Source organism: Hemitrygon akajei, chromosome 10 (assembly GCF_048418815.1).
Source record: "Hemitrygon akajei chromosome 10, sHemAka1.3, whole genome shotgun sequence".
Taxonomy (NCBI): Eukaryota; Metazoa; Chordata; class Chondrichthyes; order Myliobatiformes; family Dasyatidae; genus Hemitrygon; species Hemitrygon akajei.
In genome coordinates this window covers 22115067-22129703 of record NC_133133.1, presented here as the reverse complement: position 1 = coordinate 22129703, position 14637 = coordinate 22115067, and the positions used below count along the sequence as shown (strand labels likewise).

Genomic DNA, 14637 nt, shown 5'->3' with positions numbered 1-14637 from the left:
TGCCTGCCTGTTTACAAATGGGCATCACTAATTAAATACGAGAAACCATTTGTGATTGTTGTTATTCTCCCTCATTGAGGGTATTTCTATCCTAAGATAAACAAACCTGGCTAAGTTTACTTTTAATCTAAAATCCAGCACCTGCTTTGCAGCTAGTCTACAGTTATTCAAGTGAATTGTCTTGAACTGGACCCACTTCCCAAGAAATTCATCTGTGGTCCCTTTCTGCCCAGATTTCCGTGAGCACAATGTAATCAATCTCACTGATTCTCATACTTTCAAGTCAAATGGTATGGTAAGATAAGGCTTCAGAGGTAAACAGCTTAGTGTACAGGACCCTCCCAGAAAGTCTTCAGTGGGAAGTAAAATTGGGGAAGAAACTTTTCCTTGTGTCAGAATCTGGGAGGCATTTTTACAATTAGGAATATAATGTGTGTAGGCCTCTGTTAGTCTCGATAGACCATGGATTTGCACCTTGGAAAGTTTCCAGGGCGCAAGCCTGGGCAAGCTCTTTTTAATGGAAGACCAGCAGTTGCCCAAGCTGCAAGTCTCCCCTCTCCACGCCACCAATGTCGTCCAAGGGAAGGGCATTAGGACCCATACAGCTTGGCACTGGTGTCATCGCAGAGCGGTGTGTGACTAAGTGCTTTGCTCAAGGACACACACGCAAGCTTCAGCCAAGGCTCGAACTAATGACCTTCAGATAACTAGACGAACGCCTTACCTACTTGGCCATGCTCCAGGAATATAATAAAGCTAATTTGAATGAAGAAAGCAAATAAAACATTAAACAAAATCTAGAAAGAAAATTAAAGAGCTATAAATTAATAAGAAACATTAAACTGAAGTAAAATTTTGTTGAAAAATCACTTGGTATTTCCACACATGATAGTCGAGAATTCCCATAGAGATGCAGCCAGTGTCTTTATTCCTAGGGCAACAATGGCTAATATGAGAGGATATATTTCATGGTGATTGCAGAAAATATAGGGGGCTGCCTGAGGTAGGTTTTTTACACACTGAGTGGCAAGTGCATGAAATGCACTGCCAATGGTGGCAGTAGAGACAGATACAGTAGGGACTTTTAAGAGATTCTTACAAATCTTGGATGAAAGAAAAATTAAGAGATATGTGGAAAGCAGAGGTTAGATTGATCTTGGAGTAGGTTAAAAGGCCGCACAACATTGTGGGCCGAAGGGCCTGTACTGTTCTTTGTTCTATGTTCTAATGAATGTTGTCTCAAGTCATTGGGCAGGACTAAAGTGTAAAACTGAGGATTGGGCTGCAGGCTGGAGTCCATTGAGTTCCAGTGATGGAGCAAAGTATCCAATGTATTGTATCCGCCTCTCGGTATGTCCCAGAGTGGTAGAAGAGCCACATAAATATGAGATTTATTGGGTGAATAGCTGTAATTCTTTTCAGAAATGATTGCCCATATCACATTAATGATTCCATTTTAAATTTATGCAGGAAGCATTTGGAATTAGGGAACCATTTCACAGTCTAATCAATTATTTTTAATATGATCAAAAAGTTATTTTCCTTTCAAGGATTTCAGGGCCTGAGGCTAATACATTAATGTTAGAACAACAAAATTTTATTTCAGAAGTAACTCTGCCTTTTGTCAATATCTAACTTCACCAGTTCATTTCTTTGCTACTGTCAACAGGGAAATGGACCTTGTGTCCACCAACCTTGATATGTTAGTGCTCGTGTTCAATGTCAATTCTCCAAGCAACACACCCAAAAAAGAGGTAAGATATTAATCCCATTCAAACTCATGTTCAGATTCAGATTTTTGATCGCACGTACATGAAACAAACATTTAAGGATGTGCAGAGGGCAGCTTGATGGTGTTAGCGCACATTTTGGAGTCAACATAACATGGCCACAATGTTCAATAATATCTTACAAGCCAGAATAGGCTGTGGTTTAAACATACTACTTCAATCCATGTGGTGTGTTCAGACAAGGGAATTTACATAGCTTCTACAATGTCCTAGATTGCTTTATTCCTTGAGGCAGCAACTCAAGTGACATTTAGGGCTATTGGTGCTGAAATTCTTCCATGTGACTACTTAATGTGTAAACCCAGATACTGAGATTATCCAAAATCCTTCGAATCAGGAAGATAGAAACCCTTATTTTGGTTGAAATAGAGTGGGTTCGGTGATGTTTGAGTTAGTTTTGCTGGTATTTTACCCTTTTAGATTCTACTCGTGGGAAGATTTCTCACTGAGCATCTTCCAAGAATCCCCCACTGCATCATATTGAGATGGACTTTGGAAGCTCACCTGGGAAGCCACAGTTACTGGGAGCTGAATGAGCCTCCTGTGAATTCCACCAAAGGTCCAGTCAATGACTTGATTTCTTTGGAGATAAGGGATCACTTGCTGTATTTTGAGTGCTGCAAATCGATTATGTCATGTTAGGCCGACGTAATGTGAAGTCAGTGTAAATGGGCACACAATCTTCTTAGAGCCGCTCTACAGGGACTTAATTAGAAATGATATTGACCCTCCATATCCTTGCCGATTGCAAAGAAAAAAGGGGATCTGCTTAGATTCGATTCACATGTCTAGGAATTGAGGACAAATACAAGCGTTTAACTATTATATACGGACAGCAATGTCTGTCTGTTTTACTCTGCTTCTGAAATTTGCATCCATTGAAATTATGGACATGAATTGAACGGACGTTTTGGAAGTAGAGCAGAATGCACAAACAGAAGAGATTCTGCGGATGCTGGAAATCCAGAGTAACACACACAAAATGCTGGGGAACTCAGCAGGTCAGGCAGCATCTATGGAGGGGAATAAACAGTCGACATTTTGGGCTGAGACCCTTCATTAGGACCATCAAGAATACAGTGGTTCTTCTATTTAATGTTCTAATCCTGATGAGCAGAAATAAACAAATAGTCAATGGAAGGTATTTTCATGCCAGGTGTCTCCAGAGCTGATCAAATTAAAACTATGCTGTCTAGAAGATAAAATAGGAAGCAAGGACATAGGATGAGTATTGGATATCGCCAACGCTCATCCCTAATGGTCAGCTGAAACATTAAGTCAAACTGAAAGTTTAATATTGGTTTATTATGTTATATGCACCAAGGTACAGTAAAAAGATCAAATCATTTCACAGCATTGAGGCAGTACAGGGTAAACCAATAACAATGCAGAATAAAATGTAAAAACTACAAAACAAGTTCAATGCAGGTAAATAATAAAATGCAAGATTATAACAAGGTAGATCGTGAGGTCAAGAGTCCATCTTATCATACAAGAGCTTTGTTCAAGTGTATGATAGCAGCAGGACTGAAGCTGTCCTTGTGTCTGGTGATACTTGTTTTCGGAGTTGTGCATCTTCTGCCTGATGGAAAAAGGGAAAAGAAAGAGAGCCCAGCGTGGCAGGGTCTTTGATTATGCTAGTATCAGTGAGAAGTACAGGCTGCAGGGAGGCTGGTTTCCATGACGTGCTGAGTTGTGTCTGCAACTTGTGCAGTTTTGTGAAGAGCAGTTACCATACCAAACATCTAGATAGAATGTTTTCTTTGGTGCATCGATAAGACCTGTAAAAGTTTTGGCTTCCTAAGAAAGTAGAGCCATTGGTGAGCTTTCTTACCCATGACATTAATATGGTTGGACCAGGATAGGCTGCTGCTGATATTCGTGCCTGGGAACTTGAAGATTTCATCCCGCTCAACCTCAACACTTTTGACGTAGTCAGGAGCAAATGCATCAGCACCGTTTCCTGAAGTCAATGACCAGGAGTTTTGTATTATTGACACTGAGGGAAAAGCTTTTATGATGAAACCATATCCCTCAGCTCTCTATCTCCAACAGTGGCGTCGTGGTTAGCCCAACCCTATTACAGCTCAGGGCATCAGAGTTCAGAGTTGAATTCCAGTGACTAAAGATGTACCAGTTAGTAGGTTAATTGGTCAGTAAATTCTCACACGATTAGGTTAGGGTTAAATTTGGGTGGTTGCTGGTGACATGGCTCAAAGAGTCAGAAAAGCTATTCTAAGCTATATCTCCAAATAAATAAAAATAAATCTCCTTCCTGTACAATAACTCATCGTTATTTGAGCTATGGCTCACTAGGTAAGGTTCTAATGAGTAATTATGGTACAGTCTGTAACTTGACTGAAATCTAGGACAAGTTTTGGGAGTTTATCTTTGTTTCTGTCTTTAGCTGAAGAGCAGCAGTGGATCATTGAAATTTTCATAATAATTTGGTTTTGCTAACCATCATATGACCATAGTACTGCATATAGTTCATTTTACTACAAGAAGAGAAACTTTGTAAATCAATATTCCTTTCCAGTCCCAATCTTAATATCTTTTCATTTGTATTTTGACAGGAACCTCTCAGCCCAAGCAATGTTAACGAGCTTGAAGGCATCATCAACAAGATTAAGATTCTGGGAAATCTGCTTTCTTGTGTAGAAGAAAGGGTACAGTTCTTTATTCTATCTTTGTGCCTTTTGGAGCTCATGAATGCTTCAGAAGGTTATTGTACTAAACCATTTAATCCTGGCAATTAGGATCAATAACTCTTCGATCTTCTGCCTGTGAGGACTGAGGTTGAGTGCAGTCCTTGATCTAGTTCCAAGTTCAATTACAATAATTAAAAAAACTTGTGTTTTGCATTTAATGTAAAAAGAGAAAAGTTACCAAGACAATGATGAGATGAGAAAAATAACCAAACTTTAGCTCAGATAGAATGGAAGAAGGAAATTAGAAGGGCAGTACAAGTGAGAAGGGTGAACTCCTGACTGCTATTGATGGAGTAAAGGGAAGAGGGTAACAACAGTTCAGAAAACAATGGTAAAACTGTAGAAAATAGACAAGACTATAATAGGACTTGATGTGACTATGATGAGATTAAGTCAAGGACAAAACAGAACAGATGTTAATTTGCAGGCTGCTTTGAAGAGGATGTGGATTAAATTGTAATCTGTAATGGATCCTACAGTTGTTTCTCAACAAAGGCAGATCCTTTAAAGTGAACTGGAAAATATTTTTGCTTTGGAGTCACAAGAGACTGCAGATACTGAAATTTGGAACAACCTACTGGAGGAACTAAGTAGGTCAGGCAGCATCTGTGGAGGGGAAGGAGTTGTCAAGGATACTGTTCCAGATGACCTAAGATGTCAACAGTTCCTCTTCCACCAAAGATGCTGCTCGACCCTTTGAGTTCCTCCAGCAGATTGTTTGTTGCCTGGGTTGTAACATGAGCCAGGAAGGAGATATTTTTCTATTACTTATGTTGATAATGGTGTAATATAATCTTTGCATCACCAGATTGTGTATTAGTTAGCAAATAAAAATAGAAATGATTTTACGCAAGACGATTCTTTGAAAATTATTCATATGTAACCATATCTTAGTACTGTCAAACTGGGAGTGATATTTCTAGTCAGCAGAACAACCGCATGATGCTGAACATTATATACATTGATTGAAATTTGTCCCAACCATCTTATTCTGCTATAGAGTATTGGGTATATTTAAAGCAGAGGTTGATAGTTCCTGATTAGTAAGAGCATCAAAGGTTACGGGGAGAAGGCAGGAGAATGATGTTGAGAAGGGATAATAAATCAGCCATGATGGAATGGCAGAACTGACTTGATGAGCCAAATGGCTTAATTCTGATCCTATGTCTTATGGTCTATCACTGCTTGGAACGTGAGGATTTACATATATAAATGATGACACATCATAACATCCCTCAACACTTTCTGTTCAAGTCCTTCCAGTCTAACTTCTGCTCAGCACACAACACAGAATCTGCCACTGCCTAGTTAACTGGCACCTCAAGCCTTGTGGCCATAACATCAACCAAACACTAATTCTGGTAGACTGCAGAGAAACAGACAGTGAATAAGTAGGCAAAATGATCAAAATATAGTTTGGTTAGGGGATGGTTATCAAGTCACGGATGCCTGTAGCAAGATAAAATATTTTACATAGGGAATTCCAGACCGGTGATAAGAGAGCTAAAAATTCTGCAGCTGATTTCAGACTGCAGGGGTCCCAAGAAGGAGGGTAGACAATGCAAGCTGACATATCAAGCTAGGTAATGTTATAAAGATAAAGAAAGACAAAGGTTTGGAAATTGGTGTCAGTGGGTAACAATATTAAGTAGCTACTTTTGACTATCTGTAGCAACACACAAAAGTGCTGGAGGAGCTCAACAAGTAAGGTAGGATATATGTAGACAGTCAATATTTCAGGCCAAGATCATTCATCAGGGCTGGAGAAGAATGGGAAAGAAGTTGGAATAAGAAGGTGGAGGGAAGACAAGGACAAGCTGTGACTAAACACGTTGATGAAGGTAGAGCAGTAGATGTAGTGTATATGGATTTCAGCAAGACATTTGACAAGGTACCCCATGCAAGGCTTATTGAGAAAGTAATGAGGCATGAGATCCAAGGGAACATTGCTTTGTAGTTCCAGAACTGGCTTGCTCACAGAAGGCAAAGTGTGGTTGTAGATGGGTCATATTCTGCATGGAGGTCGGTGAAAAGTGGTGTGCTTCAGGGATCTGTTCTGGGACCCTTACTCTTCGTGATTTTTATAAATGACCTGGATGAGGAAGTGGAGGGATGGGTTAGTAAGTTTGCTGATGACGCAAAGGTTGGAGGTGTTGTGGATAGTGTGGAGGGCTGTCAGAGGTTACAGCGGGACATTGATAAGATGCAAAACTGGGCTGAGAAGTGGTAGATGGAGTTCAACCCAAATAAGTGTGAAGTAGTTCATTTTGGTAGGTGGAATATGATGGCAGAATATAGTATTAATGGTAAAACTCTTGGCAGTGTGGAGGATCAGAGGGATCTTGGGGTCTGAGTTCATAGGATGCTCAAAGCTGCTGTGTAGGTTGACTCTGTGGTTAAGAAGGCATATGGTGCATTGGCCTTCATTAATCATGGAACTGAATTTAGGAGCTGAGAGGTAATGTTGCAGCTATATAGGATCCTGGTCAGACCCCACTTGGAGTACTGTGTTCAGTTCTGGTTGCCTCACTACAGGATGGATGTGAAAGCCATAGAAAGGGTGCAGAGGAGATTTACAAGGATGTTGTCTGGATTGGGGACCATGCCTTATGAAAACAGGTTGAGTGAACTCGGCCTTTTCTCCTTGGAGCTATGGAGGGTGAGAGGTGACCTGATAGGTGTATATAAGATGAAGAGAGGCATTGATTATGTAGATAGTCAGAGGCTTTTTCCCAGGGCTGAAATGGCTAGCACGAGAGGGCACAGTTTTAAAGTGCTTGGAAGTAAGGACAGAGGGGATATCAGGGGTAAGTTTTTTACACAGAGAGTGGTGAGTACATGGAATGGGCTGCCGGCGATGGTGGTGGAGGCGGATACAATAGGGTATTTTAAGAGGTTCCTGGATAGGTACATGGAGCTTAGAAAAATAGAGGGCTATGGGTAACCCTAGGTAGTTTCAAATGTAAGTACAAGTTCGGCACAGCATCATGGGCCGAAATGCCTGTAATGTACTGTAGGTTTTCTATGTTTCTATGTTTAGTTCATTCTGCAAACACATTGCTTCCTCAGCATTAGCTATCGCTCCACCTGTCTTCATATCATCTGCAGGCTTTGCTACAAAGCCATCAATTCCATTATCCAAACCACTGACAAACTTTGTGAAAAGTAGCGGTCCCAATACTGACCCCTGAGTTACACCACTAGTCACTGGAGGCAAACCAGAAAAGATCCCCTTTTATTCCCACTCGCTACCTCATGCCCGTCAGCCATTCCTCGATCCATGCCAGCATCTTTCCTGTAATGCTTGGGATTTTATTTTGTGAAGCAGCCTCATGTGTGGCACCTTATCAAATGTCTTCTGAAAATTCAAGTAAATGACTGCCTCTCCTTTGCCACCCAGCTTGATGCTTGAAGTATAAATGAGGACAAATTGAAAGCAAACTGAATACAGGACTGGAAATGTTATATTAAGGAGAAAGTGCTTGGGAAGCTAAAAAGCCTGAAGGTAGATAAGTCATATAGCCAAGATGAACTACAAGACAGGGTTCTGAAAGCGGTAGCTGAAGGGATTATGCAGGCTTTGTTAATGATCTTTTAGGAAGTACTAGGTTCTGGAATGGTTCTGGAAGACTGGAGAATTCTACTCTTTAAGAAGGGAAGGAGCCAGAAGGAAGGAAATTATGGACCAGTTAACCTGACTTCAGTTGTTGGAAGATTCTGGAGTCCATTATTAAAGATAAGGTTTCGAGGAGTTGAAGCCATATGGTAGAATAGGCCAATGTCAACATAGTTCCCTTAAGGGGAATTCTTGCCTGTCAAACCTGTTGGAATTTTTTGAGGAAATAACAGGCAGGATAGACAAAGACAAGTCAGTTGATGTGGTTTACTTGAATTTTCAGAAGGTCTTCAACAAGGTGTCACACATGAGGCTGCTTAACAAGATACAAGTTCATGGTATTATTGGAAAGATACCAGCATGGACAGACTGGCTGACTGGCAGGAGGCAAAGAATGAGAATAAGGTGACCTATTCTGGTTGGCTGCCAGTATTGGGACTGCTACTTTTCACATTATATGTCAATGATTTGGATGACAGAACTGATGGACTTTGTGGCCAAGTCTGCAGATGATACAAATATAGATGGAGGGGCAGGTTGTGTTGAGGAAGCAGGGAGTCTGTAGAAGGATTTGGACAGATTGAGAAAATAGGTAAAGAAATGGGAGATGCAATATGATATAGGGAAGTGTATGGCCATACACTTTGGTAGAAGAAATAAAGACATAGACTATTTTCTAAACAGGAAAAAAAGTAAAAAATCAGAGGTGCAAAGGGACTTGGGAGTCCTTGTGCAGGATTCCCTAAAGGTTAACTTTCAGGTTGAGTCTCTAGTAAGGAAGGCAAATACAATGTTAGCATTCATTTCAAGAGTGCTAGAATATAATTGCAAGAAATTAATGTTGTGACTTTATATTGCATTGGTCAGCCCATACTCGGAGCAGTTTTGGGCCCCTTATCTAAGAAAAGATATGCTTGCATTGAAGATGGTCTGGAGGATGTTCATGAGAATGATTCTGGGAATGTGGAACATTTGCAGGCTCTGGGCCTGTACTCACTAGTATTTAGAAAAATGAGGGAGGATCTCACTGAAACCTATCCAATATTGAAAGGCCCAGATAGAGTGAATATCAAGAGGATGTTTCCTATATTGGGGAAGTCTAAGATCAGAGGGGTCAGACTCAGAATAGATGGACATCCATTTAGAACGGAGATGAGGAGGAATTTCTTTGGCCAGATGGTGGTAAATCAGTGAATCTCATTGCCATAGATGGCTGTGGAGGCCAAGTCTTTGAGTAGATTTAAAGTGGAGGTTGATAGATTCTTGAGTAGTCTGGACATCAAAGATTACACGAAGATGGCAGGAGAATGGGGTTAAGAGGGATAATGAATCAGCTATGATGGAATGGTGGAGCAAACTCGATGGGCTGAATGGTCTACCTCTGCCCCTATGTCTTATGGTCTTATGGTTTTCTGGTCTTAAGGCTGAAGATGAAGGAAGAAGGAATCTGACCTATCTGTAATTACTCTGGATATTAGGAGTCACCTGTGTATTGTGGGATTTGAGCCAAATGAAAGCCACCTATGGTGAGCAAGCTGATTTTCCTGAGGAAAATATGTAAATTGGTTAATTTTATTTACAGGGAAACAACACATTTTGGGTTAATTTCATTACTTGATATTTCCCAAGTGTATACAATAGTTGAGTTGATAATCATTGGTACTGAGGGAATGAATGTAAGGAAAACGCAAAGAGGGAGCAAGACTATATCTGGAGTTAAAATGTCAATGGGAGATTGGATTTTGGAACTAGTCTGTATAATTCCTCCATCATGCCACACAATCTTGACCTCCTCTAACTATCCTTCCCACAGACTTTCCTTCTTGACTGATACAATAGACAACAGACAATAGGTGCAGGAGTAGGCCATTCGGCCCTTTGAGCCAGCACCACCATTCACTGTGATCATGGCTGATCATCCACAATCAGTACCCCGTTCCTGCCTTCACCCCATATCCCCTGACTCTGCTATCTTTAAGAGCTCTGTCTAACTCTTTATTGAAAGCATCCTGAGAATTGGCCTCCACTGCCTTCTGAGGCAGAGCATTCCATAGATCCACAACTCTCTGGGTGAAAAAGATTTTCCTCAGCTCCGTTCTAAATGGCTTACCCCTTATTCTTAAACTGTGGCCTCTGGTTCTGGGCTCCCCCAACATCGGGAAAATTTTTCCTGCCAAGAAAGTTCAATGGATTATACCATCAATTAAATACAGAAGGGGAGGAAATGCTTGACTGCATTCTGTTTGTAAGGTTTAAGTAATTTCCATGTATTGTGGTCAATATATTGACAGGTTGTGAAGGGATTGCAGCACATGGCAATCACACAGAATGTGGAATTACCTGCTCTTTTCACATCCTCGGAAAACAGCGGACGGAATTCATCTAAACCTATCCCAATACAGAGCTTTGAGGTAAAAGATTACTTTTGCTGTGTTGTCCTTTACTTTATAGTGAGGGATTACTTTGGAGTGATTTTACCCCAGTCACACACCAAAGGCCGAAAAGTCATTGCAATGGTGAGCAGAAAACTCATTGGGTTCACTGATTTCCTTCAAAGAAGGAAACAATTCCCTTTACTGGGTGTGGTCAAAAAGTGACATCATTCACAGCAATATGATTAACACTTAACTGCCTTCTGAAGTGGCCCATCGTGGGCACTATGTTAGACCAAAAAGACATCAGAAACACTCCACTAACACAAGAAAGTCTCCAGATGCTGGAAATTCGAAACAACACACACAAAATGGTGGAGGATCTCAGCAGGTCCATCTATGCAAGTAAATAAACAGTTGATATTTCAGGCCACTTTTCATGAAGATGGCTCATCAACACCTTTGTCAGGATAAAATAATTAAAGGTTAGCATTATTTGTCACATGTACATCAAAATATAGTGAAATGCATTGTTTGTGTCAAATCAAATCAGAAAGGATCATGTTGGGGTCCGCCCACAAGTGTTGCTATACTTCTGGTGCCAACATTGCATGCCTACAGCTCAATCACCCTAACTGGAATGTGGAAGGAACTGGAGCACAGTGGAGGAAATACATAAGGTCACGGGAAGAACGTACAAACTCTTTACAGACGATAGAAGGAATTGAACCCCACTCTCACAGATAGCACTGTAAAACATTGCGCTAACTTCTACGCTACAACTACAACCACTGGCCTCCCCAAAGATGACTCTATCCCAGAAATGAAATGAACCCAACATGAAGCAAGGCTGTTTGGAAGGAAGGTGCTGAGAAAAACAACTGTTCAGGAGGTGATTGTTTCCCCGTCTCTTTGTCCTGCTCATGTTATTCCTTTGCTTGCTAATATAGTAGGTAAACTGGACCTCACATTCCCTCAATGCTATCCAAAACCATTCCTCCATAAACAGCTTGGTGACGTCTAAGGCAGGTATTATCCACTCGATATAAAGAGGAACCAGATGTCCTTGTTGTATCCCACATCAATAGGAATTGTGGTGGTGTACAGTAAATGAACAGGTATTGCCCAAGGTTATGCACATTTTTGTACCCCTACTTTGCTTTTTATATTCCCTGTTTATTTTTCAAAAGTTTATTCCCCACTGTACCTTCCTTAAAGAATAAAGAAATAGCTCCACATGTAATAAAAAAAATTACAAGCCATTTAACGTCATACCAAATGGAAATCTTTCACGCACAAAAAGAAGTGCATTCAACAGTAAGGATATCAAAATAAACTGTCATCCTGATACTGAACACTTTCAACACCCACAAAGCACAGGGAACAGAATGGTGAACAGCGGGAATCCTAGCTGATTGTTAATGCACTTGTGCTCTCATCCCTCTCTTCCCTTCCAATAAAAGGATTCAGTTCTCCGTGAGCTTACTCTTCATCTCACTATATTCCATATTTAACCGATATCCACTCCTTTAATATGAGGTCAGTAACAGACAGTAACTCCCTGGTTCCTTGTTCCATTCCCACCAATCTCTCATTCTCTCTCTCTCTCTCTCTCTCTCTCTCTCTCTCTCTCTCTCTCTCTCTCTCTCTCTCTTTCCCCCCACTCCCTCTCCCCTCCCTCTCTTTCCCTCTCTCTCCCCGCTCCCCTCTTTCTCTCTCCTCCGTATCCCTCTCCCTCTCTTTCTCTCCCTTTTCTCCCCTTCTCCCTCTCCTCTCTCCCTCCCCTCTCTCCCTCCCCTCCCCTCTCCCCCTCCCCGCTCTCTCACCCCTCTCTCTCAGCCTTCTCTCTGTCCCCCTTCTCTCTCCTCATTTCTCTTCCCATCTTTCTCCCCCCACTCTCTCTCCCCCACTCTCCCTCTCTCCCTCCCCCTCCCCTTCTCTTCCTGTCCTCCCTCTCCCCCCTCTCCCTCTCCCCCTCCCCCCCTCTCTCTCTCCCATTCTCTCTTTCATGCTGTCAGATCATTTCAGTATTATTTCTGATTTCCACCATTGACAATAATTTGTATTGCACAGCTCCAAAACTGTTTATTCACTCTCCTCTGTTCTCATTCATCTTCTTTGCTTGTATATCCCCAAATGTAATTACTGTGCCTTCACCTCCACTCACAGGCAGCAGCACCTGGTGTTTCTTCATCGTCAGTCTATTGCAGACATTCTCTTTATCTTCATTGTCTCTCTCTTTGCTTTTCGACTTAGAGTAGGTGTACTGTACTTTTTGAAACTTTTTCTAGTTCCGATAGACTGTCATCATTGTGGAAAGTTAAAACTGTTTCTTCCTCTACAGATGCTGGTTGAGCTGCTGAGTATTCCCTGTTATTTTGTGTGTGTTATTTCTGCTAAAGTTATTGCTTGGTAAAAAAAAATTATCTTTCTCTTTTCCCTGTAGGTAAAATTGGGAAAGACTCAGAAATATACATTGAGTGTTGATGTGGATGGAGGCAAGCTGCAAATCTCAAAGAAAGCGACCGGTTCACCCGAGGAATCCATCTCTTATGATAAAAGTGAGGAGAACTGATCAAGTGTGAATACTGTTGCATTGCATTTCATTCATTTGGCACTTCTGTTAGTTTGCTTTGTGGCAGTACTGTACTGCAGCTGCATAAGAACAGGTTTCCCATCATCTAAGTCGTTGATAATAATTCTGATTCTGACACCTCATTTAACATTTTATCCTATTGTGATATATGGAAACACATAAAAAGTTGCAAGTTATTTACAGGTTATATTGATTTGGGTCTTCTTTATTTATTCATTCTCCTGTACTGAGTCCAAATGCTTTGCATTATTCCAGACATTGTGTCCTTATGATTCTTTGCAAATATTTTTTTGTACATACCAATCAAATTTGCTCTCCTTCTTCTTCTTATGCCCATCTCCCCCACAGGGGCAAAAGCCACAAACAACAGCTCGCCAGAGTCCTCCATCCCGAGTCAGTCTTTCAAATTGTCCCCAGTGATAGCCCACCTTCTAAGATCCTTCCTCCCCCAGGGATGAGGTCTTCGGAGCCTCTGTTGGCATTTCTGAAACACTGGATTTTTAACGGGATGGTGTTGTTAGCTGCAGGCCCCATTCTCCTCCTTTCGTAGCTGGGCTTGGGACTGTCCATGGAGGACTTAATCAAATTTGCATGGCTAGGAATTTCTTGAATTTAGCTTTCAGAATCTTGAACATACACTTCCTTGTAACTTGCACTTACACTCAGTTGCCACTTTACCAGGTACCTTCCCTCCTCTACCTTATAAAGAGGCCACTGAGAGTATGTTTGTGGTCTTCTGCTGTTGTAACCCATCCATTTTGTCTCAATGTGTTGTGCATTCAGAGAAGCTCTTCTGCATACCAGTGCTGCAACACAATATTATTTTGAGATACCGTCACCTTCTCGTCAGCTTGAACCAGTCTGGCCACTCTCCTATGACTTCTCTCATTAACAAGACATTTTTACCCACAGAACTGACACTGGATATATATTTTTTTTAATTTTCCACACCATTCTCTGTGAACTCTTGAAACCATTGTATGTGAAGATCCCAGGAGATCCAACATTTTCTGAGATCCTCAAACCACACTGTCTGGCACCAACAATCATTCCAAGTTTTAAGACACTTAAATCACATTTCTTTCCCAGTCTGATGTTTGTTCTGAACAATAACTGAGGCTCTTGATCATATTTGCATGCTTTTTTTCTGCATTGAGTTGCTGCCACATGATTTGCTGGTTAGATATTTTCAATAGCAAGCAGATGTACAGGTGTGCCTAATAAAATGGCCACTGTGTGTATAGGGACAATCTTGTCAATTTATGACAGAAAGTCCAAAGAGATCCTTGAGGATTCTATTGCTGGAATGAAATTGGGGCCTGGATTTGGGGGAATGGCCTGTGAGCCTGATACCTTCTGACTGACGATGATGTCATATCTATCACCCTGCTCTGAGATGGAGTCCACAAGGTGCAATCTTGCTGGGATTCCCCAGTTCTGTCATGGGGATCCGTGTTTTAATGCAGGATAATGCAGACACTGTTCACAGAGGAAAGCCCCACAAGCTGTGATGCAGTCAGATGATCATTTTTGTTGAGTAACGCAAGGCAAG

The 14637-nt window shown here is 41.2% G+C and overlaps 1 protein-coding gene across 2 annotated transcripts in view; it reads left to right on the top strand.

Annotated features, from left to right (window-relative positions):
- The window catches only part of LOC140734215 (phosphatidylinositol 3,4,5-trisphosphate 5-phosphatase 2-like), a 209514-nt gene that overhangs the window by 130224 nt on the left and 64653 nt on the right, over positions 1-14637 (top strand). For both annotated transcript variants that reach the window (XM_073057895.1, XM_073057894.1), the window contains exons 7-10: positions 1670-1754; positions 4367-4459; positions 10409-10528; positions 12936-13050. In XM_073057895.1, coding sequence (XP_072913996.1) covers positions 1670-1754; positions 4367-4459; positions 10409-10528; positions 12936-13050 — 413 coding nt within the window. The remainder of the gene's footprint in view (positions 1-1669; positions 1755-4366; positions 4460-10408; positions 10529-12935; positions 13051-14637) is intronic.